General features: G+C 39.9%; 7 protein-coding genes across 8 annotated transcripts in view; 4 read left to right on the forward strand and 3 right to left on the reverse strand.

Moving 5' to 3' along the window:
• Positions 1-214: 214 nt before the first annotated feature.
• LOC134187042 (headcase protein homolog) lies at positions 215-1,697 on the forward strand. Its single transcript, XM_062655157.1, has one exon. The coding sequence runs from the start codon at positions 251-253 to the stop codon at positions 1,556-1,558; it is 1,308 nt and encodes a 435-aa protein (XP_062511141.1). The 5' UTR covers positions 215-250; the 3' UTR covers positions 1,559-1,697.
• On the reverse strand, positions 1,682-4,946 carry LOC134187043 (uncharacterized protein C2orf73 homolog). Its single transcript, XM_062655158.1, has 7 exons — positions 4,860-4,946; positions 4,672-4,738; positions 4,417-4,500; positions 4,147-4,271; positions 2,848-2,963; positions 2,674-2,783; positions 1,682-1,814 (listed from the first exon to the last, which is right to left on the reverse strand). Exons 1-7 carry the CDS (start codon positions 4,910-4,912, stop codon positions 1,725-1,727), a joined length of 645 nt encoding a protein of 214 aa, XP_062511142.1. The 5' UTR covers positions 4,913-4,946; the 3' UTR covers positions 1,682-1,724.
• A 54-nt stretch (positions 4,947-5,000) lies between these two features.
• LOC134186960 (uncharacterized) lies at positions 5,001-6,110 on the forward strand. The gene has a single exon (XM_062655063.1). The coding sequence runs from the start codon at positions 5,031-5,033 to the stop codon at positions 5,847-5,849; it is 819 nt and encodes a 272-aa protein (XP_062511047.1). The 5' UTR covers positions 5,001-5,030; the 3' UTR covers positions 5,850-6,110.
• A 50-nt stretch (positions 6,111-6,160) lies between these two features.
• On the forward strand, positions 6,161-7,070 carry LOC134186323 (uncharacterized). The gene has a single exon (XM_062654253.1). The coding sequence runs from the start codon at positions 6,161-6,163 to the stop codon at positions 6,968-6,970; it is 810 nt and encodes a 269-aa protein (XP_062510237.1). The 3' UTR covers positions 6,971-7,070.
• LOC134186322 (cation-independent mannose-6-phosphate receptor-like) lies at positions 6,981-19,915 on the reverse strand. 2 transcript variants are annotated; one of them, XM_062654251.1, is made up of 21 exons: positions 19,772-19,915; positions 19,430-19,703; positions 13,896-17,933; positions 12,735-13,328; positions 11,857-11,943; positions 11,657-11,797; positions 11,300-11,446; positions 10,884-11,069; positions 10,635-10,824; positions 10,303-10,373; positions 10,076-10,245; positions 9,891-9,943; positions 8,852-8,938; positions 8,654-8,789; positions 8,519-8,593; positions 8,276-8,347; positions 7,910-8,216; positions 7,654-7,730; positions 7,397-7,582; positions 7,257-7,326; positions 6,981-7,199 (listed from the first exon to the last, which is right to left on the reverse strand). In XM_062654251.1, the coding sequence occupies exons 1-21, from the start codon at positions 19,885-19,887 to the stop codon at positions 7,074-7,076; spliced, it is 7,203 nt and encodes a 2,400-aa protein (XP_062510235.1). In that variant the 5' UTR covers positions 19,888-19,915; the 3' UTR covers positions 6,981-7,073. The 2 variants fall into 2 exon arrangements, with proteins under 2 accessions (XP_062510235.1, XP_062510236.1); XM_062654252.1 differs by having other exon boundaries at positions 19,768-19,816.
• A 336-nt stretch (positions 19,916-20,251) lies between these two features.
• On the forward strand, positions 20,252-21,365 carry LOC134186615 (5'-AMP-activated protein kinase subunit beta-2-like). The gene has a single exon (XM_062654614.1). The coding sequence runs from the start codon at positions 20,417-20,419 to the stop codon at positions 21,191-21,193; it is 777 nt and encodes a 258-aa protein (XP_062510598.1). The 5' UTR covers positions 20,252-20,416; the 3' UTR covers positions 21,194-21,365.
• A 137-nt stretch (positions 21,366-21,502) lies between these two features.
• LOC134186736 (WD repeat-containing protein 3-like) overlaps positions 21,503-27,502 on the reverse strand; it is an 8,232-nt gene continuing 2,232 nt past the window's right edge. The window contains exons 9-34 of the mRNA XM_062654768.1: positions 27,388-27,468; positions 27,221-27,322; positions 27,068-27,162; positions 26,802-26,906; positions 26,578-26,733; positions 26,448-26,519; positions 26,300-26,393; positions 25,756-25,857; positions 25,615-25,700; positions 25,120-25,188; positions 24,736-24,808; positions 24,621-24,677; positions 24,456-24,556; positions 24,374-24,389; positions 24,218-24,313; positions 24,102-24,155; positions 23,656-23,736; positions 23,548-23,598; positions 23,420-23,485; positions 23,269-23,361; positions 23,153-23,203; positions 23,050-23,093; positions 22,653-22,731; positions 22,550-22,599; positions 21,898-21,991; positions 21,503-21,836 (exon numbers count right to left, since the gene is read on the reverse strand). Coding sequence (XP_062510752.1) covers positions 21,693-21,836; positions 21,898-21,991; positions 22,550-22,599; positions 22,653-22,731; positions 23,050-23,093; positions 23,153-23,203; positions 23,269-23,361; positions 23,420-23,485; positions 23,548-23,598; positions 23,656-23,736; positions 24,102-24,155; positions 24,218-24,313; positions 24,374-24,389; positions 24,456-24,556; positions 24,621-24,677; positions 24,736-24,808; positions 25,120-25,188; positions 25,615-25,700; positions 25,756-25,857; positions 26,300-26,393; positions 26,448-26,519; positions 26,578-26,733; positions 26,802-26,906; positions 27,068-27,162; positions 27,221-27,322; positions 27,388-27,468 — 2,112 coding nt within the window. The 3' untranslated portion in view covers positions 21,503-21,692. The remainder of the gene's footprint in view (positions 21,837-21,897; positions 21,992-22,549; positions 22,600-22,652; positions 22,732-23,049; positions 23,094-23,152; positions 23,204-23,268; positions 23,362-23,419; positions 23,486-23,547; positions 23,599-23,655; positions 23,737-24,101; positions 24,156-24,217; positions 24,314-24,373; positions 24,390-24,455; positions 24,557-24,620; positions 24,678-24,735; positions 24,809-25,119; positions 25,189-25,614; positions 25,701-25,755; positions 25,858-26,299; positions 26,394-26,447; positions 26,520-26,577; positions 26,734-26,801; positions 26,907-27,067; positions 27,163-27,220; positions 27,323-27,387; positions 27,469-27,502) is intronic.

Genomic DNA, 27,502 nt, shown 5'->3' on the forward strand with positions numbered 1-27,502 from the left:
ATGAATTACATTATTTCAATACTAACTTTCAACGTTTGCTATGCAGTGGCTGCAAATCTGTTTTTAGAAAAATCAGTTGCATTAGACGGAGTTACATCCGGGTTTATTAAGCAACATTCAAGGCGTCTCAACGTTCTGACGATGACGTCATGTCAAATCCGTCGCTGATGATTGGTCTGTCTAAACAGCCACGCCCTCCGATCTCCCATTGTATTCTGTGCCAAGTGCGTACTCCGCAATTGCACAAGCGATGCCGTTCAGTCGCGAAGAGAAGGCAGCAGCGCAGAAAGCGGCCGCAGTCGCCGCCGTCTCCAGCTCGTCGACCGAAGAAGACGAAGAGGAGTGCTGCAAGCCCGGCGGATGCCTCCACAACACCAAGATCAGCGCCGAACAGTTTTGTGATGCCGTGCGAGTGATCTGCAACAACGATCAATGCACGCACGGCAACTTCATGCACGCCGACTGCTTCAGCGCGTTCGAGGACGGCATCATAAACTTTCTGAAGGGAATCGGCCGCGCGCGCAGTTGGTCCGACAAGCAGCGCAGACAGAATCTGTGGACGAAGAAAGGCTACGATTTGGCGTATAAATCGTGCGGATGCAGCTGCGGGAAGGGCTATATACGCAAAGACCTCAATTACAACCAGCCGAAAAGGGAGATGGAGCGTGCAGATGATGGGAGAGCAGCAGGCGAGGAAGGGAAAGGGAAACGACGGCGCAGGAAGGGTGGTGAGAAACCGAGCTTGGGCAACTCTCGCAGCGTTGCCGGAGCGAGCGGTAATGGCGAGATACGTGCGAGTGAGCGTTACTCTGTGAGTCCTCCGAAACAACCGCAGACGCGTCGCGTTCCCCCAAGTCCGACAGGGAAAGTGGTGGATGATGCGTGGGAGGAGCCGTGGATGACGGCGTCGAATGGGAGGCGACGGAGCGGCAGTGCGACGAAGAACGGATTTCAGAGGAGACGCAGCGCCAAGTGCCTTCAACAGTTGCTCTCGCCGCACAAGATAAACAACTTTCAAGTGCGGATGGAGGACGAGACGCACGTGACTGATGACGTCAAGCCTATCGTGCACGAGACGTTATCTTATCACCATACCAACTGCATTGATTGTCTTGTGTGCGGACGTCGCTTGGTTGTTTTTGACAAATTTCCACTACTCGATGGAACGTTTTTTCTCACTCCGGTGTCTCTAGCTGTTCAAGAGAGACCGAAGCAGACTTTTCCAGTCTCAGTTGGCAGTCAGACTCAACTACTAGCCGCTGTGTGCATCTACTGTCTTCTAGGTCACAACTCCATTACTTGCAAGGCCTGTTCGAAAACTTGGGATGGGTCTAGCCATCAACTGGGAAGCTGCTATTCGTATGACATATTTGCAGCCTCTCCTTGTTGTCCAGCAAGACTGGCGTGCAACAACTGCCAGAGTCCTGTTGTTGAGAGTACAAATTCTCTCTCGTATTTCTCTGATTTTTCTCATCAACTACGATGTCCACACTGTGATGCCAATGATTACCACTTTATCAAGCCTGTTGACCAAATTTTCAATTTTCAAGTAGTTTGAGATATATAGATGATGTAGCTAGATAATATATAGATAAATAGATAAATAGAAATATCACTAGATATTGCATAGGCACGATATTCTGTTCTCCTGCTACATCGACATTGTTATAGAAATATAGATCAGTATATTAACAGTATCTTGTGTCGTGCATCACGTAGCTGCTCTATGATAAAATTTGGACTTGGTTTTCTTTCTGATTTGGTTGTTCAAGTGGTTGAGATGTCACTGGCGTCCACACAAAACTACCATGAAGCTGAACACAATGCAACAACATTACTAAAGAAACTTCAAAGTTTGTAGTATTAATGAAATCTCTATCTAGTAAAGTAATTAATTTCCAATGTCCCAATCTGTGAATGTTAGAGGCTGATATCTGCATGACACTTGGCCCACTACGTGAAAGTAAAATGTAATTTTTGTATCCTAAATATATTTCAACACACCACCAAGATACTATAGTAGACAACTGACTTCCCTCCAGTCACACCTAACTTGTGAAATTTACACAATTGTCTTTCAGTTATTTTGTATGTGTATGAAGAAATACTCGGTAAGAACAACAGTGTGTACATAAAATCAAATCAGCAAAATCCATAGCCAGTAGATTGAAAGTTACTACAATCAATCCATCATATCATGTGAAACAAATTATATCCAATTAAATCAATAAGTATAGGTTATTGTATGATTAGCAGGCTATATGGCTTTTACAAGCATGAGGGGCGTGGTTATTGCCTGAGGCGAAGCCAAGTACTGGTAAAAGCCATATAGCATGCTAATCATACCATTAGTAATGAATGTATATACCAAGGTTACATGACATGTATATGATAAGTGAGAGTGAGATATTAACTGGAAGTAACTTATTGCACACTTGCCGTACAACACCATCTAAATATGTGACTGTGACTGGTCGCACATCACGTGACTACAATACAATTAATAAATGTACACCATAAACTGCCATGCATTCAAATTCCTTATGACCCCATTATTATCATTATCATTATTAGTATTATTCGTTATCATTATTAGTAATTAGTATCATTAATATATTATTCTTATTTCTAAGTACATGCACATAGCATGTTCTGTTCTATTGATTCACCAACCTTGCCCCTCATTGGTTGTGTAGGGTCTTTCCTGCTATCATACTGATGATGATAAGAGATGAATTCACAATAGAGACAACCATGTGACCGACTGTCCTTTAGACCAGGAACTAAATCAATCAGGACATTCATTCTATACCAGACAACCAGTTCAAAATTTGCTGTTATATATACCAATGCCCGAAGCTACATGCTTGTAACTTGAATTAGATCCATGCCGAGTGGGAGTGACCTCGGGTTTATCAAATGGCCACAAGAAGTCTGATCTAGCCGTTGAATCTAAACTATAACTGTATGGAAAACAAAGTTCACGTGTCAGACAAAACCCTGACTACAACAAGACATAGACGTCTAGTACAAATAATTATTGGCATGAAGTATAATCTGTAATGATGCATGGTCGTACATAGACTAAAATTAAAAGTGGGTGGTGCGTAATACATAAAAATGGAACCATGACGTCACATACCAGTCACGTGATTTTTAATTTTTAATGAATACATACCGTATATAGTTTTTGGAAATTATAGATCAGCAACTTTGATTAAGTCAAAAGCAAAAACTAAACTTAGTGCAAGAAATCAATTCTAACTCTAAGTAGTCTGCAAGAATGAATTTGACGATGCGCAAAGCAGTTCACTACTTAATTAACTTAGTTTGTCTAAATCCACTTCTGCATTACATGCATTGCAGGAGTAAAGGAGTCCAAGATTACAGACTTATTTTAGAACACAATACAGTCACTAGATTCATGAAGTGTATTTTACAGTAAGTGCATGATTGTCATGTCTATACGTTTGTTTGCCTTTTGTCTGCTTATTGATATTAAAGATATTTTAAATTTTGTAGACAATAAAAAGGAGTCCAAGATGAAACAAGCAACTTTGGATTAAAAGTGGACATTCACAGCGAGTGGTTCGTCCACCCCAAACCCCAGCCTATGGGCCTGAATCAGGTATACTCATTGTAATCAATGTATAATCACAGCCTGGGCCTAAAAAACACTGCTATATATTTAATTATTTAAACCGCAACAACCACAAATATGTTGCCCATGTAGATGGCAAACTCAATGTTGCCCAAACCAATAAATATTTGAATATGTCACGTGACCTTTAACTTGGTCAATAATCTCATTGGATATAAGCCTCAAGCCAGCAGAGTCGCATAATAGGGGTTAGAGGGGGCTGAAGCCCCACCACTTTTCGGGGGCATTTTCAAAATTTTTAACATCAAAGACCGGAGCCGAAGTTTCAGGAGCGAGTCAGCCCCACCACTTTTTGCGCCCACGCAACGCCGCTGTTCAAGCTTCAGGTCACTAACAATGATAGATCCCTATAGACAACCATGCATGCTCTACTATTACATAGTGTTGTCATGCAAACATATGGATGTACACAGCTTTTGATCTTGTACACTCAAACTGCAGCCTACTGTCATCAAATCTCTGTGATGCCAATAATTTTGTCTTACTTTGGTTGTTTGGTCGGTGTTCTATCAAATCCTTGAGGCCACCACTGCTCTGCAGGACAATTTACAGTCGACACGTGACAAACAGGTTCACACACAAACCTCGGATTCTGACAGATATAGCCAGTCTAGGAAAGCACGAGCAGACATGTCAAACATACAGCAAGGCAGTAAACTGGATTTATAATTTTGACTCAAACTCCATCGCACGACCATTGTAACTACCGTAGCTGCCTTCATACTTAAAACTAAAATTTTAATTTTGTAACGTACTTTCTCTCCGTGAGGTTTATGTCTTAGCTCTCGTCCTTTCTTATCAAATTGTCTTCGATAAATATGTGAATTGTTGTAGACAGACTAAAATATCAAGCACATGAATTACGTACCCAACATAGTAGATTAAAGTATATGTTAGTGGCAGTTGTTATTCCACCAGGTGTATATACAACTAGTCTGTTTATATAGTTTAGGTTCCAATCTATTGAGAGCACAAATTGCACTAGCAGACCAGTTGCTAATTTGACCCACCCCCTCACGTGACTTTCTTGTAGTATCTTCTTTCTCTGGTGCACTGCCTAATGCTTGACACGTTGAACTGAAACGAAGAGAGAGAGAAAAGTGAGTGAACGCCAGCCAATTAGACGCGACTAGTACGTGCTAGTTCAGTTATTTCTCTAAAACGAGCAATTAATTAGACATCAAGCGAATTGCTAAACTTGATGAGGAACGCCGCTTTCTTTGATGCGATGGGAGGCAAGTAAATTGACATTCCAACATGCAGTCACACCGTTGCTAGACAGCAGTCTAGACGCATGCGCATATACATTAGCTTGCTTAGTGCCTGGGTCTCCGAGGCCCTGCCGCGTGATCACTGCGTTCTAGCAGTTATGTCTAATGTTTCAGTTCATCCAGCAGCCGCCGCTGGCTTTACATCTTCTCATACAGATCAGTATGAGAGAGGAAGACCAGAACACTCTCTCGAATCAGTCAGAGTGCTGCTGGACAAAGTAAAATTTCCAGGCTCGCAAGAGCAGTGCGCTGTTCTGGAATTGGGCGCTGGAACTGGAAAATTCACGAGATCATTACAGACAGCACTGAAAACAGCGAAAACAAAAATCATTGCATCAGAACCTCTAGATGGCATGAGAGAGAGGCTGATTGCCACAGTCGATGAAGATATTGATGTGCTGGCTTGTGCTGCTGAAAACATCCCTCTTGCTGATGAAACGGTCGATCTCGTAATCGCTGCTCAAGCATTTCACTGGTTTGCAAATGATGTAGCTCTGCAGGAGATACACCGAGTGTTAAAACCAGATGGCCATCTTGCTTTGATATGGAACAATCGAGATACAGAGATTGCATGGATTGCCGAACTTGATAAAATCTTTGACTCTTACTATGGGAAAGATGTGCCACGACAGCAGACTATGAAATGGAAGGAGATGCTTGATGCATTCAATGGATTTGATGCTCTGAAGTCGGTAGTTCTTCGAAATACTCATCAGACTGGACCATTACAGATGGTTCTGGATAGGATCTTATCTGTGAGTGTAATTGCTAGTCAAAGTGAAGAAGAAAAACGCATTGTAGCAGACAAAGTGGCTAGCCTGTTGGAAAGTCATCCAGATACGAAAGGATTAACAACATACACATTGTCATACCATACAGATATTTATTGGTGCAAGAAAACAGCAATTGTGACATAATTTAACACAATCATTATCAGCAAGACACATCTACAACGGCATATTGACTCTCAAAATACATGACTTGTTCTACCCATATATGTAGTTATGACATTTTGTTTGTACAGTATGCTAATGTCTTGATCATGATGAGAATAGCCTCGTAGACAAGAGTTTCTCTTGCTGTCGTGTCCCTTTCCTGTATGACACGAAAACACCGGAGAAGTACGATACGAATCTGGATGAGAAGTCTGGTCAGCCAACATACATTATACACATCATCTAAAATTTTTGCCGAAAGACCCGGATGTAGGGTCTGGCTACGCGAGACCATGTCCGTCTTTCCCGTGCACAGTGCTGCCACGGTTGGCTTTTCTACCGCTAATGCGGATCGGTATGATCGAGCGAGGCCTGAGTATCCCATCGAATGTGTTAAACTGCTACTCGAGAAGGTCAATTTTCCACCGTCGAAGTCTGCAGACGCGGTAGTCCTCGAGTTGGGTGCAGGAACGGGAAAGTTTACTAGGACGTTGGAGAGAACGCTGAACGGTACGGCTGCCACAATCATCACGTCAGAACCCGTAGAGGGTATGAGACAAAAGTTAATATCCTCAATTAGCGGAGACACTAAGGTTTTACCTTGTTCTGCTGAAAATATCTCACTTGGCGATGAGACAGTGGACTTGGTGGTTGCTGCTCAGTCATTTCACTGGTTTGCGAATAATACAGCACTAAATGAGATGCACCGCGTGTTGAAACCAGACGGCCATCTTGCATTCATTTGGAACAGTATGGACCAAGAGGTCAAATGGATTGCAGAGCTGGAAACAATTTTGGATGCTTACTATACACAAGATGTGCCACGTCAGCTAGCTATGAAATGGAAAGGTGTGATCGATGCGTTCAATGGATTTGAAGTCTTGCAGTCGGTCGTTCTTCGTAATATCAACCCGACAGGACCATTACAAATGATTGTTGATAGGATACTGTCTGTTAGTGTGGTTGCACGTCAGAGTGACAAAGAGAAAGAAAAGGTGGCCAAGCGAGTGACCGAAGTGTTGGAGAATCATCCAGATACAAGAGGACTGGCGACATACACGCTACCTTATCGTACAGACATTTACTGGTATAATAAGACATGAGACAATAGACTCATAGTATACTACGTATTATTCTCTTGTTATCTTTTACTACTCCCTCTAACATGAAGCATGGTAAGCATGGTATAACTCAAACGGCTTTCCCTTACAAGTCTAACAGGTCATCATCATCTTCGTCGTCATCATCGTCGTTTTTGTCCTTGCCATCTACTGCTGTGTCATTTTTTGCCTCCAATAGCGATGTTTCCTCTTCAGGATCCTCACCACTCAGCTAAATCACCATCACATTGCTCTACAACCCAAGACACGTACCTATAGCTTATGATACCTTGATGTATTGATACGATGGGGCTTTTCTTGATCCATGACAGACGGTCAGTTTACGATACACAGCAGCCCTAACCCCATGTATAGACAACAGAACTAAGTCGCACTACAAGATAACAAACATACTGAAATAATTCCCACCGTTTTTGTGGAGACTTGACGAGCATGATGATGACAAGAAGTATGACACATATCACAATGACCAACACAATGATCCCAACAACTTTGCCTGGGTGGCTACTGCTGCTGCTACTACTGCTGCCTTTGCCTCCTTTGTTGTCAGGTTGATTAGGTATTGCAGGGGCAGGGGTCAATGGAGGTGGTGGCCTGAATGGATAAACGCAAACCGCAACTTGGAACAAGTGTCTCCTCAGACCACAACGTTGGTTTTCACTCACTTGTGTCCACAGACAACAGGCGTTTGCCAGTCAAAGACATAGTGGCATTGATTGGACTCGTACACAAACACAGGACCCTATAAAAGTAAAGGGGTGTGATGGACGCACACAATGACCACGCACATGCACACACACATGCACACACACACACACACACACACACACACACACACACACACACACAAGATTAGAGAAATGTACTGGGTCTACCAATTATAATTTATCACAGTATTCTCTTCATCATACTTAGTCTTACCTTTTCAACGGTGCTACAGCTAAACTGTATTATTGTCTGTTTCATAGATTCCATAACCATGTGTGCATGGTGACAACTTTCTGTTCCATTAATACGCATCTCGACGTCCCCATTGCTCAATACAGTAACTCTGAAATGATGCTGATCTCCAGTTGTTATGGCCAATTCTTGGCCTCTCTTCGTTTGACACACTGAAGCATCATCAGAACAACCATGTTTGTTGTGTAGTGCACCACAAGGACTCAAGTAATAGACATATGAGTCAACAGTACTGCCAGATTGCCTTGTTTCAATGGCTTGGTAATCGCTACGAATCCAGAGACAGTTTCCATGTACAAGTACACAACGAGAAGGGTGTTAACCAACCGAGAGTTGAGTGCAGACAAGTCGATTTGGTTTCCATCCTCATTTATTTGACACGATGGGAACCACAGGTCACTACAAGGAACACGGTACAGACAATCAGACATACAGAATATTGAAAAATCACAATTTAATCTCATGTCTGTCTGTCCGTCTGTCCGTCCATCCGTCTGTCTATCTGTCTGTCTGAGTCAGTTTGTTAGTAAAGTCATCTATAGGAATGTGCTGACAACTATGTGCACCAACATTCTTTGCAGTTCACACGAGCATGCTGCCACAGTCCTCCAGCTGAATATATACTTGCAACCATCTGCTGAGACGCTATGCCACAAAGTTACCATTTCAAATGGTTTTGAGGTTATCACCAACAAAATCACTTACGACTCAAGTACTGCCTTTCCTCGTCCTGCTTTTTCATCACACGTAAACTGAATCATTGTCTGAGCTCTCAAAGGAGGATTGGCGTGACACTTATAACCATTTGTATACGCCAATTCAACCACCTTGCCATCACGAGCTATCACCATAGTTAATTAATTAATAACAAGTGTAACACCCATCAAAGTATGCAAACTATACATAGAGCAAGGTGAGATGATGAAGTGCTGCCAAGAGAGTGAGCGGCTGTTCCCTTAACAAGACAAACTGCAGCATCAGTTCCACACCCTACAAACAACACAAAATCACACTATCAAGCTTCACCGCAAAGAGCAAAAGTACATTGTACTCTCAAATAGCAGTTCAGTACAAACACAAATGATGCATATCAAACTGTTCACACAATTTACACACCTCATCAAGGTCGATCTACCTACTAAGAAATGTTTCCATACCATATTTTAAAAAACACGTGCTGACTGCAGAGTCATACTACTCTGATTAGGCCACTACTTATTGATTCTAGTTTCTCATCAGCGACTGCATGGAAAAATATGCCCCGTTAAGAAATCGCCATTATTTCCTTTACACATGCGCAATACCGTTGATTCACAACCAACATGTCAGAGTTGATCAACTTTTGTGGGTATTGTTTGACAACAAAGAAGACCATCCTTCCTTGGAGGATTTATTACTAGTATGAAACAGTCTGCAATGTTTGATTCATTGTTATGATATTGAATAAGTTATAATTGTCACTAATTAATACTCAATGCCTTGGACATCAGCAGTTTCTGTGCAGTACATACTGTTACTGTACAAGAAATAGGTAAAAAATTAATGGCATAATGGTAATGGACCAACCACCCGCATCATTTTGCGATGAACTTCTGATGAGAAACTTTGAATCAACAAATAGTGGCCTTATTTGCACAATTCTCTCATAGTGTGTACGTTTGAATTAGCATATGTGACATGATATCACTCACTAGTGCTACCATCATGTTCACGGTAAGAACTACCACTAACGCCATCGTGTTTACAGTAAGGACTACCAGCATTCTCCCTGTTGTGTGGTAATAATAATAATAATTATTATTATTATATACTCAAACAAGAAAAACTAATGTAAATGACCTACTGGATACACAAATGATCATCACCTCACTATCAAACTATCTCATCTGTTTCCTTCAATACTACAACATTAAAAGTGTACGATCAAATAAGTCGTTCATACCTTGATCAGCAAGCTTTACATTCTTCACAGCATCACATACATTCAAAAAGATCCTAAAACAAAATTCCATCCAATAAACACGTCAAGACAAACAAACAGCAATCAATACGAAATAGTAATAACTAATGAAATCCATCCATGAACACTAAAGTTGTAAAAAGTTTAAATATAAACAAACAACTAACTCTCCATCAGCTTTGCCACTGGTGTCTGTTGACCATTCTGATGTACCTCTTGAAAGATACTCTAAGTCGTACATTGTGCCATTCTTAACCGTCAAAATACAGTGGTCAGGACTGGGAGGACATGCAAGGTTAGTATCCCACGTCAACATGTAATGACAGCTATCCGCCAGCTACAATACATTCACAGTATAACAAAACTGTTCTAACACCCTAATGACTCATCAAACCTCAAGAACAGGCCGTCCTCTGCCAGCTGTCCTAACACAATTGAAGTAGATTGTTGTACGATACTTGCCAGCTAATGAAAATAGAACAAACACTATTAGAGTAGCTACAACAAACAAGACAATAAAAACTGCCATGTAAAAGTGGCAATCAATAATCAAATTTACTGACAGACAAGAAGATGTTCTACAAAAAAACAGACAGACAGAAGCTGAGGTATACAAACATAATACAAACAAGCAGAGCATGAAGATAAGCTACACATAAAATATGATAACTGAAAAATTTAGAGACAATTAACTATTAAGCACTTGACACAAACAACCCATCATACATCCACAAGTGTCTCCCTGAAGTTCCATTCTCAGTCTTCGTTCTACTGGCTCCAAAAACAGCCGTAGAGACGCAACTGATCCAACATTCTTTCCATTCACACACACCATCGCCGCACTGCTACAGCCACTTGGTGGTGACTGAAGCCCCTGACACATGTTCATAACAAGTTGGGTTCTATAAGCCAAAACCTATAAAGCACATTTCACATTATTTCCAGACACACGACATGTCACTTGTTGCCAAATACCGTCAAGTCCTTGTCAGATTTGAGTGATTTCAGCGAATAAACTGTGTTGGTCAGTTGATCTGTGTAGTCACATGATAACTGCGGTGCAGGCGGCTTTTTCTTCTCTTGGCTGCATACTAAAGGTGTCTCCCAGTTAAATACGTAGCTACACTTGCCACGGTCAAACATGAGAAATTGAACTCCGCCCTATATAAATTGAAATATAGTTCTAGTGGTACTAACTAGAATGCATTGTGTGCCATGACAAACAGGTACAAAGGCAGAGAAAAATCAAATAGCAGATACACAAAATCTGACTGACTGACAGACAGACAAACAGACAGACAGACAGACAGACAGACAGACAGACAGACAGACACATAGCAACTACGCATACATGTCACCAAGCTAAAAGTAAACACAGATAACATTCATACCATAGAAGATTCCTTGCAAACGAATTTGATTACAGTTTGCATCTTAGCTTTCGGAACAGCACAGTTTGTGTTCTCTTCTCCATTGGTATACATAATAGACAACACGCCTTCTTCAAATTTAGGTCCACTAGTGGGCTCTCCAATATTCTAAAAAAATAACAAGTTCTTGTAGAATATACCTAAACAATCTACCAAATACAAAGAGTTGCTGTTCATTATTACAAGTTTAACGGTATATAAATCGCACACTGAAACCAAAACTAAGTACATTTGATATTGCTGTGATGCATATCTGCTAGGCACTACAACACCTTCTGCTGTAGAATTTTGAAACAGGTTTATGTTACAAATGCTCACCATGTAGTTTGTTTTGCCATCTTTTGTTGTCACTAAGCAAGCACCAGCACTTGCAGGACATTTGTTTTTCGGGATTGCTTCTACAGCTTGACAAAGTTGTAGAAACACGGTTCCTTTATTTCCATTGTCATTAATAGAGACCTAATATTAACACAACTACCCATAAATGTACATTCACAAACCTAGGTTGTTTTACATACTTCCCAATTTCCTTCAGGACCATCACCTCGTCCAACAAGGCTGGACAAATCATACGACTTTCCTTTGTAAGTAGTTGAGCATTCAAACTGCAATAACATAATGTGTCAAATTAAATAGAAAACACAAACATGCGGTACTGTCCATGTCTTGTGCATCAAACAGTGTCCCCTCTACTTGACTTTCATTTGTAATCTTTCTCTGTGTGACTGAGTTCACATCTCTGTCCATCCTCTACTCCCTGCCTACCTGTCTGATGTGAGTATGTTAGATCTCTTACAGTTACACATTGGCAAATTATTTCTTAAATTAAAGTTAAAAACAAAGATAAGCATCTTTTTTATTTAAACACCCAACATCGTTTACGTTCTGCATAGCATTTTTTACCTTTTGAAGTCTAAGATTCAAACAAACCAAGACTTCTGTCTGTCTCCCTGTCTTTGACTTGTTTGTCTAATCATCGGTCACCTGCCCTGTCAGTCTAAAATAGTAATACGCACTTATCCATTCCCACCAAGACTTAAAGCAGTACCTTGATCCGAATACAGAAAGCTTCATTGTAAACATTGATAATAATTATGTCACTTAATACAAAAATTGCCTATTCACCTTCTTCATAAACAGCAAACACACTTCAAATTTATCCTAACGCCTATCCCATATGTGTAACAAACAGTCACACGCCACACAAACAAACGAATAGACTAACGTGTGCTATTCGCCTGCTAGATATAACTTAACATTTCACTTGCACACAACAATTTTACCTGCCAGTAAGTTGAGTCAATATTTGTCTACTACAGACTTGAGCATTAGTATTTACTATTAGTAACGGTGTTGTCCAAATCCCAACTCTTCATCACACTAACAATAAACTTACTTGACTTTCACATGCAAGTGGTGTTTTCCACTGGAAGTTGTAAGCACAGTCATCAGACTCATACTGAAATTTTGGCACACCTGCTGTCTTGTTACATACAAAAGTTAAAACAGTGCTCCTCTGATATTTCTTATGGCATGTATCTCCACCAGAATACACCAACTCCAATACGTTATTATGAACAAATTTTAAATTTTGAGAATATTGACCAGCACTAAAGTATCTTCCATCTCCTGACAACTGTGCTGCACCAATGGCACCTTTTGCACTCTGGTTCTTTAAATGATCAAGGTATTTTGAAGAAGACAGGCTTTCACAAATGCGTAAGGCATAAGTATGACCATCAGCTCCCTTCACCACTTTATCCCCAGAATCTTTAAGAGATAACAAATTAAATTTGTGACCAGTAAATGGATTTACAGTGGTGCAGTCTCCTTTCACAGCAACTGTGCCTGATCCTTGTTTATTATCTTGTGTCTTTTCCGACACAAGCGGAGAAAAGGGACGATTGTTGGATGGACAAGCTGCTTCAGTGAACCAATCAAACCTGTAGATGCAGTCGTTGTCATCACTCTCAGTAAACTCAGGACTACCCTGTAACATAAACGTAATATTTGTTATATGTACAGATGGACATCTAAAAAATTACAAAAAAGCATATAACCAAACTACCAACAAAACTGCCTTCATGCTTGATGTCTCTCAATCATTTGGTTATCAACCAATGATATTCACAAATAAATAATGTAGTGTGGAACACTTTGGCACACTTTTTTATGACTTTGTTGTCACAGAGTCTGTTAACCAATTTTATTAATTAAACACTTCAGCTTTCGTTGGTCATCTTGTCTTTGCTTTCATACAATGGCTATGTACTCAAGATATGATGCAAGTAATAGCATGGGCATACTATTCTTACAAGAGCAAGCGGCTAAATCCAAAAGCAACCGTATCAAAACAATAACTGAAGTAAAGGGAACTATGGCAAAGACAACAAACAATAACCAATCAATAAATTCGTCTTCATAGTCTTTAAAAATAAACCAAGTCATACAGAATGCATAAGAACATGCTTGTTAGACATACTACACACATCCAAGAATAATAAATTAATGATCAAACTGAAATCATTAATGAATACATTTATACAACTATACTTACCACTTGTCCAAACCTACAATGAAAATGTATGATTGCTTTCCTCTGCTTCAGTACACCGTTGCACTTGTCTCCCAAAACGTACTCGACATATACCTCATGATTTTGAAGATAGGGACCCCGTTTCACCTGTCCAAGACTATTGCTAGACTTTACCTTCCCGCCATCCATCACAACTTCACACACGCCAGCAGAATAATTACACCGCGTTCCAGGATAATTTGTAGTCAGTGGAGCACATACGTTGATGTAATACTGTTTAGCATGATCTTGCGTTGGAAGAACAGCTGTCCACGGTTTGTCCAACCGAGTCAATGTTGACAAATCAAACATAGTCTTGAACTTAGGATCACTATCGTATACCGTGCAGTCAACAGGTTGTTGCTGTGGTGGGCAGGCTAATGGCGTATACCATTCAAGTGTCACTCCACAATCATCACTCTTTGGTAGCAGCTTTGGACCACTTCCATGAATGTTTCTCATGTCAGTTCGATTACATCTAAAAACAATGACAGTGTAATATTGCCGTTTGCTATCTACTTGACATTGAGCTCCCTTTGTGTAGTTAAGAATAAGCTCTCCTTCAAAGTATGTCACATTTGAGTTGACAGCTCCATAATGCACAGTTTTAGCACCCGTTTGTATGCATGCTCCAGCTTGCTTGACACTACATACACTTGCAACAGGTTTGCAAACTTGCACAGCCATACTGGAGCCTCCGGGTAAAGACAAGATATAGGATTTGTCTCCAAGACGTGAAAAATCAAATTTGTAGGGAGTTTCATGGTACACATCAGTCACGGCACAGTCACGACCAACAATCAAATGCCTCGGACATGCATATTTTGTCTGCCATGTGAATATGTACTCACAGTACGGGGTTTCTCTCTCAAATAGGGGCTCTCCCTCCTCATCTCCACAAGAGAACTTGATTGTTGTTGATCTAGGATATTTTTTGTGACAAATGTCTCCATTTTGGTATCGCAAAATCACCATTCCATTGCCCACAACAACAGGAGACGAGAGAACATATCCTGCATTAAAGGACTTGCCTGGAGTCAATTGGCATGTTCCTGTGTTTGCTCGACATCTACTAGTATCATCAATAGACCGACAAACATTAATGTAAAACGTGTGGCTGTGACTGTCACCAGAACTGGCAGTCCAATGACCATCCAGTTTGGTCAAAGGTGAAAGATCATAATGACCACCAAGGCCATGGGCAACACATGGAACCTGACTTGGTGGACAAACAAGTGGTGTAGCCATCTGGAAGACATAACTGCAATGAGATGCTTCCCCTGATTTTATGACAGATGCATTATGATTTGAACGATCACATATAAATTCAATTACAGTTTTCCTTTCAGTGTGATTGTGGCACTCTAATCCATGTGAGTATGTAAGTGTAACTGACCTCTCGCCCATGACAAGTGAGGTATTTGCTTTACCCAAAGGATACGATGAATGGCCACCACTTCCACTTAAAGACGTCTGGCAAACAGCTGTTTCTTTGGTTGCATGATCACTGTTGCATTTCTGTGTGAGGTTGCGACAGACATTGATTCGGTAATCATACTGGCCTGACCTGTACTGGTAGTCTGAATCATTTTTCATCAACGGAGTCAAGTCATATGTGTAGTTGTTTTGTGTCACACGACAAAATTCCTTGCTGACTGTGTCTTTTAGAGGACATGCAGCTGATGATGTCCACTCAAAAATATATACACAGTCTTGTGTTTCTTCAACAAACTTGGGAGATCCTAACCCCATATGTGGGTCACACAAAAATCGAATATGAGTTTTTCTCTGGTATTTCTTATGACACAATCTCCCATTTGTCCACGTGTAATTGAGCTCAAGTCTCTTTAGCTCTTTGTTGTACAAAGGAGCAGCTGGTTCTCCCAAGTTTGTAATGAAATCCCCAGTTTCTTTTGCATTGCTGTGTTCGTTGGGTTTGTGTGTTTGACACGCACTCGCTAAAGGACTGCATCCATGAACAGGATTGAGAGAGCGACAAACATTAATAAAATAACGAAAGTCTTTGTCTGCATCTTCTCGATTGTCATCTGCTTGCCAGTTGCTTCCTGCCAATGCCAATTTTGACAAATCATACTTGTTGATGCCATCACTGGTAACACAAGGAACAGCTTTTGCATGACAAGCATACTGAGTTTTCCATATAACATTATATGAAGATACACAATCTTTACTCTTTGAACCAAGATCTTCAACAGAAATTGTGTTATCTGCAGAGTGTGGATCACACAAAAAGCTTATCCGTGTAGTTTGAAAACTCTTTGTCAACGAACACATGTCACCACCTCGTAAAGTCATAAAAAGAGAGCCATCTCTGTATTCTAGTACTCTAGTCACTTGACCCAAAACAGATGATGTAGATGAGTTCCTGCACACACCAGCATTCAACCTATTTCCTATACAAGTGCTGCCTTTGAGAGCAGAACAAACAGAGATGTCATATTTGTAAAATGGAGTTGAAGTGTGGAATGTTTGACTTGAAAGATGTGTAAGGTTAAACAAGAAACCATCCACCATGTCATACACAGTGCAATCACGACCAACAAACGTACCAACAGGACAGGCAGCAGCAGTGTACCATACAAACTCATATGTACAGTCATCCAACTCAGTGACAAACTCTGGAGAGCTGACTAGAAGACCTGGACTGCAAACTAGTGTGATGACTACACTACGTGCCGTCTTACTGTGAGAACATACATCTCCTCCACTATAATTCAACTTCAGTGTGTTATCTGAGTTGATAGTCAATTCCATTTTCTTTCCTAGACTCTTATGCACTTTTCCCTCTTGGCTAAGCTGACACGCATAAACATGGTCTGGACATGCTGGAGTAGTAGAGTGGACCAACTCATCACATACATTAATAAAATATGAATAATCATTACTCTCACGTGTGTCTATCACTTGCCAATTGGATTGCCTCATCTTGATATTCCGTGTCAAACGAGACAGATCAAACACTCTGCTTCCATCAGTAACAGAACACGACTTTCTCAGTGACCCTTGACACACAAGATCAGTCTGCCACGTGAACACATAAACACAGTCCTCCTCAGAATCAAACTTTGGCTTTCCATTCCCAGCTGTTTGATTGCAGACAAAATTAATGACCGTCGTACGAGAAAACTTAGAGCTACAGTGATCTCCTCCTTCGTGCCTCATACTAACCTTCCCATCAGCATAAGTCAAAGTTACTTTCTTCTGTTGCCCAATGTTATGTGCATCTGCTTGGCTACCATTCTTAGCAAACATTGCCTGGCAACCCATTGAACCTCCCTTTCCCTTGCATGGCTTTGATAGCTCCCTGCATAAATTTAGACGATAAACATAATGCTCATTTCCAGATTTGTATTCCACACTGTAATCAGAGTCACTCTTTGCCAATCGAGATAAATCTATTATTTCATTTCCTTTCTTTATCATACACGAGTGATTAGTGACTCGATCTGCTGCACATGCAAACTCAGTTCGATACTGAATGCTGATATCACAAGTGTTGTTACTTGTTACTTCAACTCCAATTTCTGAAGTGTAATTTGTGGGACACACAAATGCTATCATTACTCTTCGCTTGTCCTCCCCAGTTTTACATTTCTCGAGAGCTGTGTATGTCAACATCAAGTTACGTCCTAGTCCTGTGGTGCTGTTGGTGTTAATCGTTGCTTTGATTGTTGGTTTAGACTTATCACGCGGTACCATGCAAAACGAGGCACCATCACAAGAAGAAAGATATGAAAATCGACCTTGTTTGATACTGCTACAAGGGTTAATGTAGTAGTCATAGTCATTGTTACCGTTCGGTCCAGTTGCATTGTGAGCTCCAGTGGTCATGATGAGGGGGCTCAGATCTAGCAGCTTGCCACTTTCTGAGTATGTGTAGCATCGTTTTTCCACACGGCTTGGCGGTTTTGAGCAAGCCACACTGGTTTTCCAATAAAAAACATGCACACATGAATCACTCTTAAAAACAGCATAGTCGTTTAACCTTGTTGGTCTTCCCTATAAACACAACAACAAAGTACAGCATCAACTCCAACCCAAGAGTAATTATTATGTTAAATTAACGCATTCATTTATGCACTTGATATAAAATCTAGTAATAAAATACACTATATCCATTTACACATTGACAACATAGAACAACAAATTGTGGTTACCATATTTCTTCAAATAGTGGCCGCTGCCTCTATTTTTAACAAGGTTACGAAACTTCGGCCTCTAAACGAGGGCGGCTTGTATTCAAGGGCAGCCCTATTTTTAAGTCTCTACTTCACACCATCAGACGTTGGTACTTGAACGTCACGTTTCTTTCTGTTGACATAATTGGACACTTTTGAAGGCAACAACCGCGGCAGATTTAGCTGTAAATGCCACAACTATATGCTATAATTGATAGACGAGTGCATGTAATAGGATGAGATTGACGCAGAAGCATCAAAAGCATGTGATATGGGCATGGCCAGTAACTTTGCAGACTAGTGCAGCCTCAATTCAAGGGCGACCTCTATTTTCAACAAGTCTCTTCATCTGCGGCTTCTAGACGAGGGCGGTTTCTATTCGAGGACAGCCACTATTCAAAGAAATATGGTAACATTGACGCAAAGAGTGCAGCACCAACATTTACATGTCTGACCAATGATTTTGAATCATTCTACATTTCCAAGCAAATTTAATTAAAGCTGTCGTTACGTTTGCTATAAAAATCCCTTATACATAACTACATACAACAAAGATAACTAAAGTGTCATAAACAAAATGATTGCCTTTCTCTACATGAGGACTATCACCACCATCAAATTTCTGATTCTTCCTTACAGATGTCCTAAATTAATAAGTTTGATATTGACAAGAACACTAGAGAGACCACTTGTAGCAACTTAGAGGTTTAATAGCATTAGTAGGACACTTTCCATTATTCTGACCACTCTACTCTAACTTCGTTCTATATGTAAACATGGTCAGTGTAAAAAGAAACAGCGGGCAAACCTTCCCTCCCTCCCCCTCCTGATTCCTTATGGTACTTCTCATCAAGGTAGGAGGGCTGATAAATCTAAACAAACATTCTCCAAGACATGAAAGGCAACATAAATAGTTGAAGGACAACAATGTATATGATACTGTCACAGACTTCTTTGGTTATTGTCCCTACACCTCTTTAGCAAAATTCAATTACATTGTGGACATGGTAATTGTGGACATGGAAAGAAAGCAGATGACAGAGATTCATCGTGTGAGTTCTAAGTTAGCACTTAACTTAATTAATTAATTAAATAAATTACAGTCAGCACTCTATCCAAGTCCACAGCAACACTAGCTATGTAAAAGTTTCCTACCTATATAACATGGTAGTCTTATTTCATCTGTCTATCTAATGAGGATACAGAAAGTTAGACAGACAAACAGACAAACAAACAGACAGATGGGCAAGTAACTATGCGAGACTACCTATGCACATATTGAAGCAGCAAGTAACTATGCACATATTTGCAACTCACAAGCGTTTTTCCACAAGAAAAAATTATTGTAACGACGCGAGGCTTTTTCGTCGAACGACACACGGCTCCCGTATAGTTGACGGCAAACTCATGATCAGACACTTTCGCAATGCCCTTCGGTGGCAACTCGAAACTACCAGCAGCGACCGTCCCACCCTCTGCGTCCATGAAACAAACTGCTTGACCCGAACACGTCCCTTTCATCGGACTGCAAATGCTGAAGTGGAAATCAAGTGGCACGTTGTTTTCCGTGACAAAAATAGAGTGCCATGTGCTAAAGGAAAACGTCAAATGCAGGTTAGATCCTGTCTGTTCTGATAGACAAGTTGTCTACACACCGACCCGTTGAGAGGCGAAAAGTCGTGATTGTTCAGACAACATTTTCTATCTAAGCACTGTCCGTTTGTTTGACTGGCGACTAGAACGAAAGAAAGGAGAGCACAGAGTCGTAATGACATCACGCTCACCGAGTCATGAGATCCCAACTAGTTGACATAAACTACTTGTCGATGGCCTCGTTTACCTAAGCAGACCAGATAGATGCGCTCTTTGAGATCCACGTCTACGATTAGCAACAAAATGGATGAATAAATTAATGCAGTAACGACTAAACTAAAACTAAAAATATGGCAATTAGTCTGCATTGTTTTTCTGGCTAAATATAAAACAGACAAACAAACATAAACAAACAACAAAAAACGAAAAAATCTTTACAAAGTCTCGTATCTGTATTCTTACGTGCTCTCGTTGTGTCAAACGTGTACAGCAAATCAGCACAGTTGCTGTTCCTTGGAGTCCCAAGTCTTGATGCGGTTACTCAAGCTCCACCTACTCTACTATCTAGACTAAATTTAAATTTAGTAACAGTGCGACGATTTTATGCGGAAGCCGGTGGCGACTTTACACAATTCTTCTTTCACGAGAGGCAATACGTTGGAAGAGAGTGAGTCCTAATTAAGCGAGGCTCCAGTTGAGGGACGACGGACAATGGGTCAGGGTCTGTCAGGCGCTAGGTCGCCTCCTACCACCGCTAGAGGCCTAGAGAGTGGAGATGCCGCTTCCAGAGAAAGCCATACGCTCTATGGAGCACCGTTACAAACGGGATCGCTGTCTACTCGTCTAGGAACTCCCGGCATTGTTGTTCAACCCCCAACACCAAACCAGATGAAAGTATATCCGGTTGTATTGCGATGGACCGGTCGTGGACGTGATGTGTGCGTGTCTGGCAGCTTTAACAATTGGCAAACCAAGCTACCACTTTACTCCAGCCAAGGCGATTTCAGTACAATCCTCGAACTTCCCGAAGGTCATCACCAATATAAATTTTTTGTCGACGGAGTATGGATGCATGACTCCGATGAGACGACTGTTTCTGATAACTTCGGCGGAATGAACAATATTATGATGGTCAAGCCTAGTGATTATGACCTTTCTGAAGCTATTGATGGCAGTTTGGAGTATACAGTCGGTGTGGACTCGAAGCTGTCTTCTACACCGCCTGGTGAATATGCTCAGGAGGTCCCTGAATTGCCATTTGGTAGTGGTCCTACTCCTCCTCCTGTATTGCCAGCGCAGTTAATGCAGGCTATATTGAATGCTGAACCAGAGAGTAAGGAGGATCCTAGTCTGTTGGCGGAACCGAGTCACGTGATGTTGAATCACTTGTATGCGTTGAGTGTGAAAGACGGTGTGATGATTTTAGGAGCGACACACAGATACAAGCAGAAATATGTCACCACGATGTTGTACAAGCCAATAAACTAGACAGGATGAAATTGTGAAACACTGGTAGTAGATCTATATTACACAGCAACTTAATTAACATGGAATCGGTGGTTTGTTGTTTTATTCTTGTATTGGGCTGATAAATGCACTTTGAAAGTAATAGTAATAATTTTTGTCAAGTGCCATTAGGATAAATTAGTTTGTATTCTAGAGTTACTCGATGCAATGATTCTACTGCATGTAGATACTACAGTAGGCAATCCTGTGGTACACTGCATTGCTGTACAGAGCATAGTATGGTCACTACCCGTGAACCATCACGATTAGTGTTTCACAAGTTGTGGTCAACATAGTAGTTACAGCAAGAGTTTAATTATGCATTGAATAATCAAAAACAACAGAGCAATAGGTTTATAAAAATTAAATATAACACCCGAATGTCAAAACACTTTACATTCCAAAGGCACTAAACCTCTAGCAAGCCAAATGGTTTTGCCTTAGCATGCACATAATACATAATCAGATTTCTAGAGCAAATCTACTGTGCAGATTTAGTTCTTAGTTTCCGCTTCTTCTTTATATGGTCCAGTCTATCAGTTACATCTCCAAATATCTTGATGTTTTTCTCTGCCATCTTCTGTTGTAGAAATCGAAGGCCTGCCATGTTGAATCCAACTATGTCCTAATATGACAAACAAATGTTCAAAACTAGGCCAGGCAACGAGCTGCCATCGTTTACTAACTCTAACATCTTGGACTCGTTTTCTAGTGTTCTGACGAAGTGAGTCCATCACTGATAACAAGCTTTTGCTGCTTACAATTTGATTGTGATGTATTCTACAAAATATATTTATGACCTGCTACATATATTCATATTACACATGTGTGCATGTACAGCATGCACACATACAGCATCCAGCCCACAGCAAAAACAAATACGCACAAGCATGCACAACACATCAGAACCTGAAATAATCAAACATAAGACAAGTAAAGCAATTGATTAATTAATTAAGTAGAGTCCACTGCACAAAATACTTTGTGTGAATATTATACTGAAATCATTAATCATTTCCAAATGGTAAGATCACACCATGTTCTTTTAAAGCACAAGAAAAATTACACAAAATTGGTCTGTCCTTTCCAAGCTACAACATCTCAACTCTCCATACTTACAGTCTCAGGTTTCACATTTTGACAACATGACATTATGTATTATTGTTTCTTATTATTGCAACTTATTAGCTTACTTAGTCTGCGGACAGTTTGACAGTCACACAAAAAGACAAAATCTCTGAATCAACTAAGTAATACTACATGCTTATATTACCAAAACATAAACTACCAATCCAACTTCACGTTCAATTAGTAGTTCATTAAGTGGTGATGACATACCTCAACAAAAAGAACAGACAACGACACGACAAGTCTATCTCCCAGCCATTCTACAACAGAAAATGACATAACCCAGCTACACAAATTATTGCATAGAAGCTACCTGGATCCATTCATTTAGTAATTTGAGAAAGTCCATGACATATGAAAATGGCAAAACCAGAAGAGATTCATCTAGCTCACTACAACAAAAAGAAAACAGATGTCAATTCTGAAATTGCCACTCTATCATAAAACTTTGCAAAACATATAAATACATAAACCTTCCAAACTCATTTCCTATTAAGATTTAATGCAACATACACGTGGATATCAATGTTTTTCAACAAAGTCAACAAATATCCTTACGAATGACAAGCGTATGGCATAATATCTGCTACCTAACCAAAAGCTCCATCTCCAGCCTACTAAGCTACTGACTAAATACATGAAAAATTAATGGATTTCAAATATTGTTGGTAATAGTTAATGTCAGTCAGTCACCACTACGTATACATTACCTTGACCTGATCTTCTTCACCACACCCAACACATACTGACTGTGCTATATTGCAACAAACTATAAAAGATAAATAAGTCTAGCTTACAAATTGTTGTACGTACTGTAAGATCTCCTGATGCTAATATGAGAGGGTGTTTGATTGGTGGAGGAACCTGATGAAAAGACATCAGCTCCAGACAAACATTACTCAAGATAGAAAATAGACTGTCTTTCCCACCTGTTTTCCAGTAGATTTACACAAAGCTTCATGTTCTTTCTTCTTGAATGTCTCTTCCTTGGCCAATTCTATAGCTTCCATAATTCGTTCAGTCTATTAAAATAGACAGTAAAACCACAAAGTAAAACAATACAAATTACTGACAACAAACCGCTTTCACCGTCTCCATACTCTTCCTACCAGCCATGGCAACCTCGCTTGGTGCCTCACCAGGAATCTGTAGTTTCACAGCAACATCATCTCCTAATGTACAAAATATGATTTACAATGTTTGCTTACCACTGGCTCTGGTCCTTGAGCCAAAGACTCCTCATACTCTTTTTCACGTTCCTGATTTGGAAGACAATATTGTGGTAAAATATCAAATTTGATCATGGGAATACATACCATCTCTTGTTCTTCTTCAACAAATAGTGGCTCTTGTGTTCTTTCCCATAGACGTAAAGAACGATCATGAGCTCCACTTACCTATTTCAAAACATAGTCAATACAATAATTAAGAGAACAAGATGTAAGAAGAACGTAGAGCTCACAGAAGTCAGAGGCATTGCAGTGTTACAAAACAAACAAACAACAAATACACATCAAAATGCACAAGCAAAAATACATAAACTGATGCACTACTAAAGACTGACCAATTCATAGAAAGACATATAGATAAAATACAACCACATACTAGCTCTTAGAGTAAATGACAAACAGAGAAACTTGCAAAAAAACTGATACACAAATAGACAGGCAGCAGGCAAGTTGTCATAAAGATTAGCAGTCCATAATTCATGAGTGCATCCAGCAGAACAAGCATGAACAATAAACAAAACTCACAAACTCACCACTGTATTGCCATCATGACTAACTGCCAGACACCAAATCTCAGCATGATGACCCTAAATATATATAAAAAACACTGTTGCAAAATACCAACTGCTACCACTACTTAGTATTGTGCCTCAAATGTCTGAACAAGTTTGAACTTGTCTCCATCCCAACACTTTACTGTGTGATCCTTACTTGCAGAGAAAAACAAGTGAGTTTTTGGTACAAACTGACACAGAATCAATCAAGATAAAGAAAACCAGTAAAATGCGATCAAAATGACCACTACCTGAACAGCCATGATACTAAACAACAATCACGTATGAAAAACTACACATATTCCAAACAAGAGACGCTTAGAGCATGATTACCTGTCATTGTGAGCAAACAGTGACTTATGGCAGTCACCAAAATCCAAGCCCCATAGTTTTATATTCTTGTCTGATGATCCAGAAACAAGTAATGTACTGTCCTACAACATAGTATGACAACATAGTATGACAATTGGGGTATGCTGAACATAACAGTTGTCATACTGATGAGATATCCATTGTGAGGACAGGAAGTTTGTGACCATAAAGAGAAAGGAAGTACTGTAAAGTTTCACCAAACCTTAGTCAAAATTTACACTAAATACACACTGTAACTGACTTTCAAAGAGTCGGCAAAGAAGACCTTTACCGTGTTATCCAACAATGCCACAGCAAGAAGGCGATAGTCTGGACTAGATAACAGTAAAGCGATGAGAAAAATGCAGCAAGTGCAAGAAGCAACGTAGTAATCAAAAACAAATAAAGAACCAGAAAATGTGAAAACAAAGATAGATGCAATACCAAAGAGAAACCACACAGAAACACACACACACACACACGCACACACGCGCACACGCGCACACACACACACGCACACACACACACGCGCGCACACACACACACACACACACACACACACACACACACACACACACCAGACAGATGAACTAACAGATGGACTAACAGATGGACAAACATTAAAACATGATTTGGCTGCACTTACCTAAACTTCACACAAAGCACATCATCAGTCATTTCTAGAGTCTTGACATGAGCCATACTCAATCGCTTACTAAAACAAATCACCAATAACTGACCATTAATTACCCCAACAACACAAAACATATGCCTGCAAACAGTGTCAGTGAGCTTTCAAAATAATCAATGAGTACACTGTTGATAATTGGACTAATAGTTTTAATTCACACTGTTTTGATTTTGATTGACAATGTATTACTTTTAATTAAGGCTGCATAAATTTCAAGCACTAGCAAATCAACCAAGTGTCCCTTGCCAGCCCTTTTTTGCATAAGACACAAACCTTGTCTATGCAGAATTCAACATGTAGTATCAAGATCAATAGTAACTAAGTAGTTGACAAATCTTTATCAGAAGCTACCAACCTATCTGTGGAACAATCCATTATTGCAGTAAAATGAAATGGACACAAAAACTTGGTAAAATTTCTAAAACTATATGGTGAACAATATGCTGCAACCTTGTCAGTGAGAAGTCATCATCTTGGATAAGTTCGAATTCCCAGAATCGAACCTCATGATCAGCACTTCCTGTTATAAAGCCACGCTACAATCAAACTGAATGAAAGTGCATTCACACATGTTGACTCTGGTGGACTGACTCTGTCTGGTGCTAGACACAATGACCAGATGGAACCCTGATGAGCTGATATTGTTTCTAGCAGTGTTCCAGAAGATACATCAAAAAGCTGAAGTTCACCCACCTAATAAAAAAGACATTATTCATACGTCTAGATATGTCTGTCTGTCTGTCTGTCTGTCTGTCTGTCTTTTTCATATATTTTCATAAATGAATGCTATTACAACCAAAACTATTTAATTAATAATGTTCCAGAGACCCAATAGGGTCAATGCACTTCGCAAACTATGTACGCAAAACTGACTATGATAGTTCTTTAACATTGCTAGAACTTATAGATAATAGGCGTGATAGTTTCCTATCAATAGTCTTAGCATTGTCTGTCTGTCTGTCTGTTTATCTGACCAAATAGACACACAGACAGCGCAACAACAACAAAAGGCAAACAAGCAGGCAAGCTCAAGAACACATAGAAAAGCACACCAAATATATGAAAAACTGAGAAACAGATAAGTAAATAACAAACACAACAATCAACAAACAAATTAGAAGGAAAACATTAAAACCTTTGTGCCAATAAGAGCATGTCTATCTCCTGGCACAAACATTGAACTGACAGCATAACCACTTTCCATGGTATGAATACACTGCAGAGATTCCCTATCAATAGCACACAATCGTTTCCTCCAAAACAACAAAACTCATGAGTCTCACCGGTTCCAGACTTTCACACTACTATTAGATGCTGACAAAATGCATAAATCATCAGAAGTGAAACACACAGTTCTACATGCAAAACAAAGTTATAAATTTATCGATATCTAACTGCATCCTTGTTGCTGACCTAATGTCCGTTCGGTGACCTGATTTCATCAGCCATGCTTTCCTTTCACTTTCTATGCTTTTTTCCATCACAACAATGTTGTACCACTCAATACTGTTGTCATGAAGCAGAAGAACCAATTCCAACTGGTCTCGTTTCAATGCAAAGTCAAATGATCTAGAAATACCAAACACTAATTGCTTGTATGTGGTATCTCGATAACAACACACGGCAGACTGACTCACCTGATTTTGCTATGAGTCGTCAAGCTATGTATTCGATGGATTTCATCACCCACCTCACGAATCACTTCTACTTGTGCATCTTCTTCACTATCTCCTAATTTCTTCCTACATTTCATCAATACAGCAGTTCAAAATCACAACCTTTCACAAAAGTTATGGTCAAGAGTCAGTCAATTCACAAAATTTGGTTCTAAAAGTTACAGTCTGTTTGACTGTGCCTAGTTTCTATAGCATTATTTGTGCTAGAGATAAGCCCAAAGCTCTACCTCTTTCTACGAGCTTTTCTTGCTTTCTTTTTCAACTTCATCTGAATTTCTACTTCAGAACGAATCGAGTACAACTCAAATAGAGAGTCTGATCCCTACAAATAACTAAAATCAAACCACAGCATATCTGTAAAATGATCTCTTGATGTTAACATGGCATCCAATATATTGCCCAGATGAATGTGTTCTTAAACTGACAACTCTTTCAGAGCTCTGCCGTTGTAAAGATCCAACAAACTGGCATCTGACTGGTTCCTATAAATTAAAACAAAAATAACAAATTATGACCTATTAATTAATTAACAATGTAAGTCAGATACTTTCTCCTGACTGTCTGTTTCACTAATACCAGCACTCGAAGATGCTGCATCAGACAGATGACATCCATTTGATTCTGTCACCTGTAATAAATCGTATTCAATATTATTATATTAT

Source organism: Corticium candelabrum, chromosome 11 (assembly GCF_963422355.1).
Source record: "Corticium candelabrum chromosome 11, ooCorCand1.1, whole genome shotgun sequence".
NCBI lineage: Eukaryota > Metazoa > Porifera > Homoscleromorpha > Homosclerophorida > Plakinidae > Corticium > Corticium candelabrum.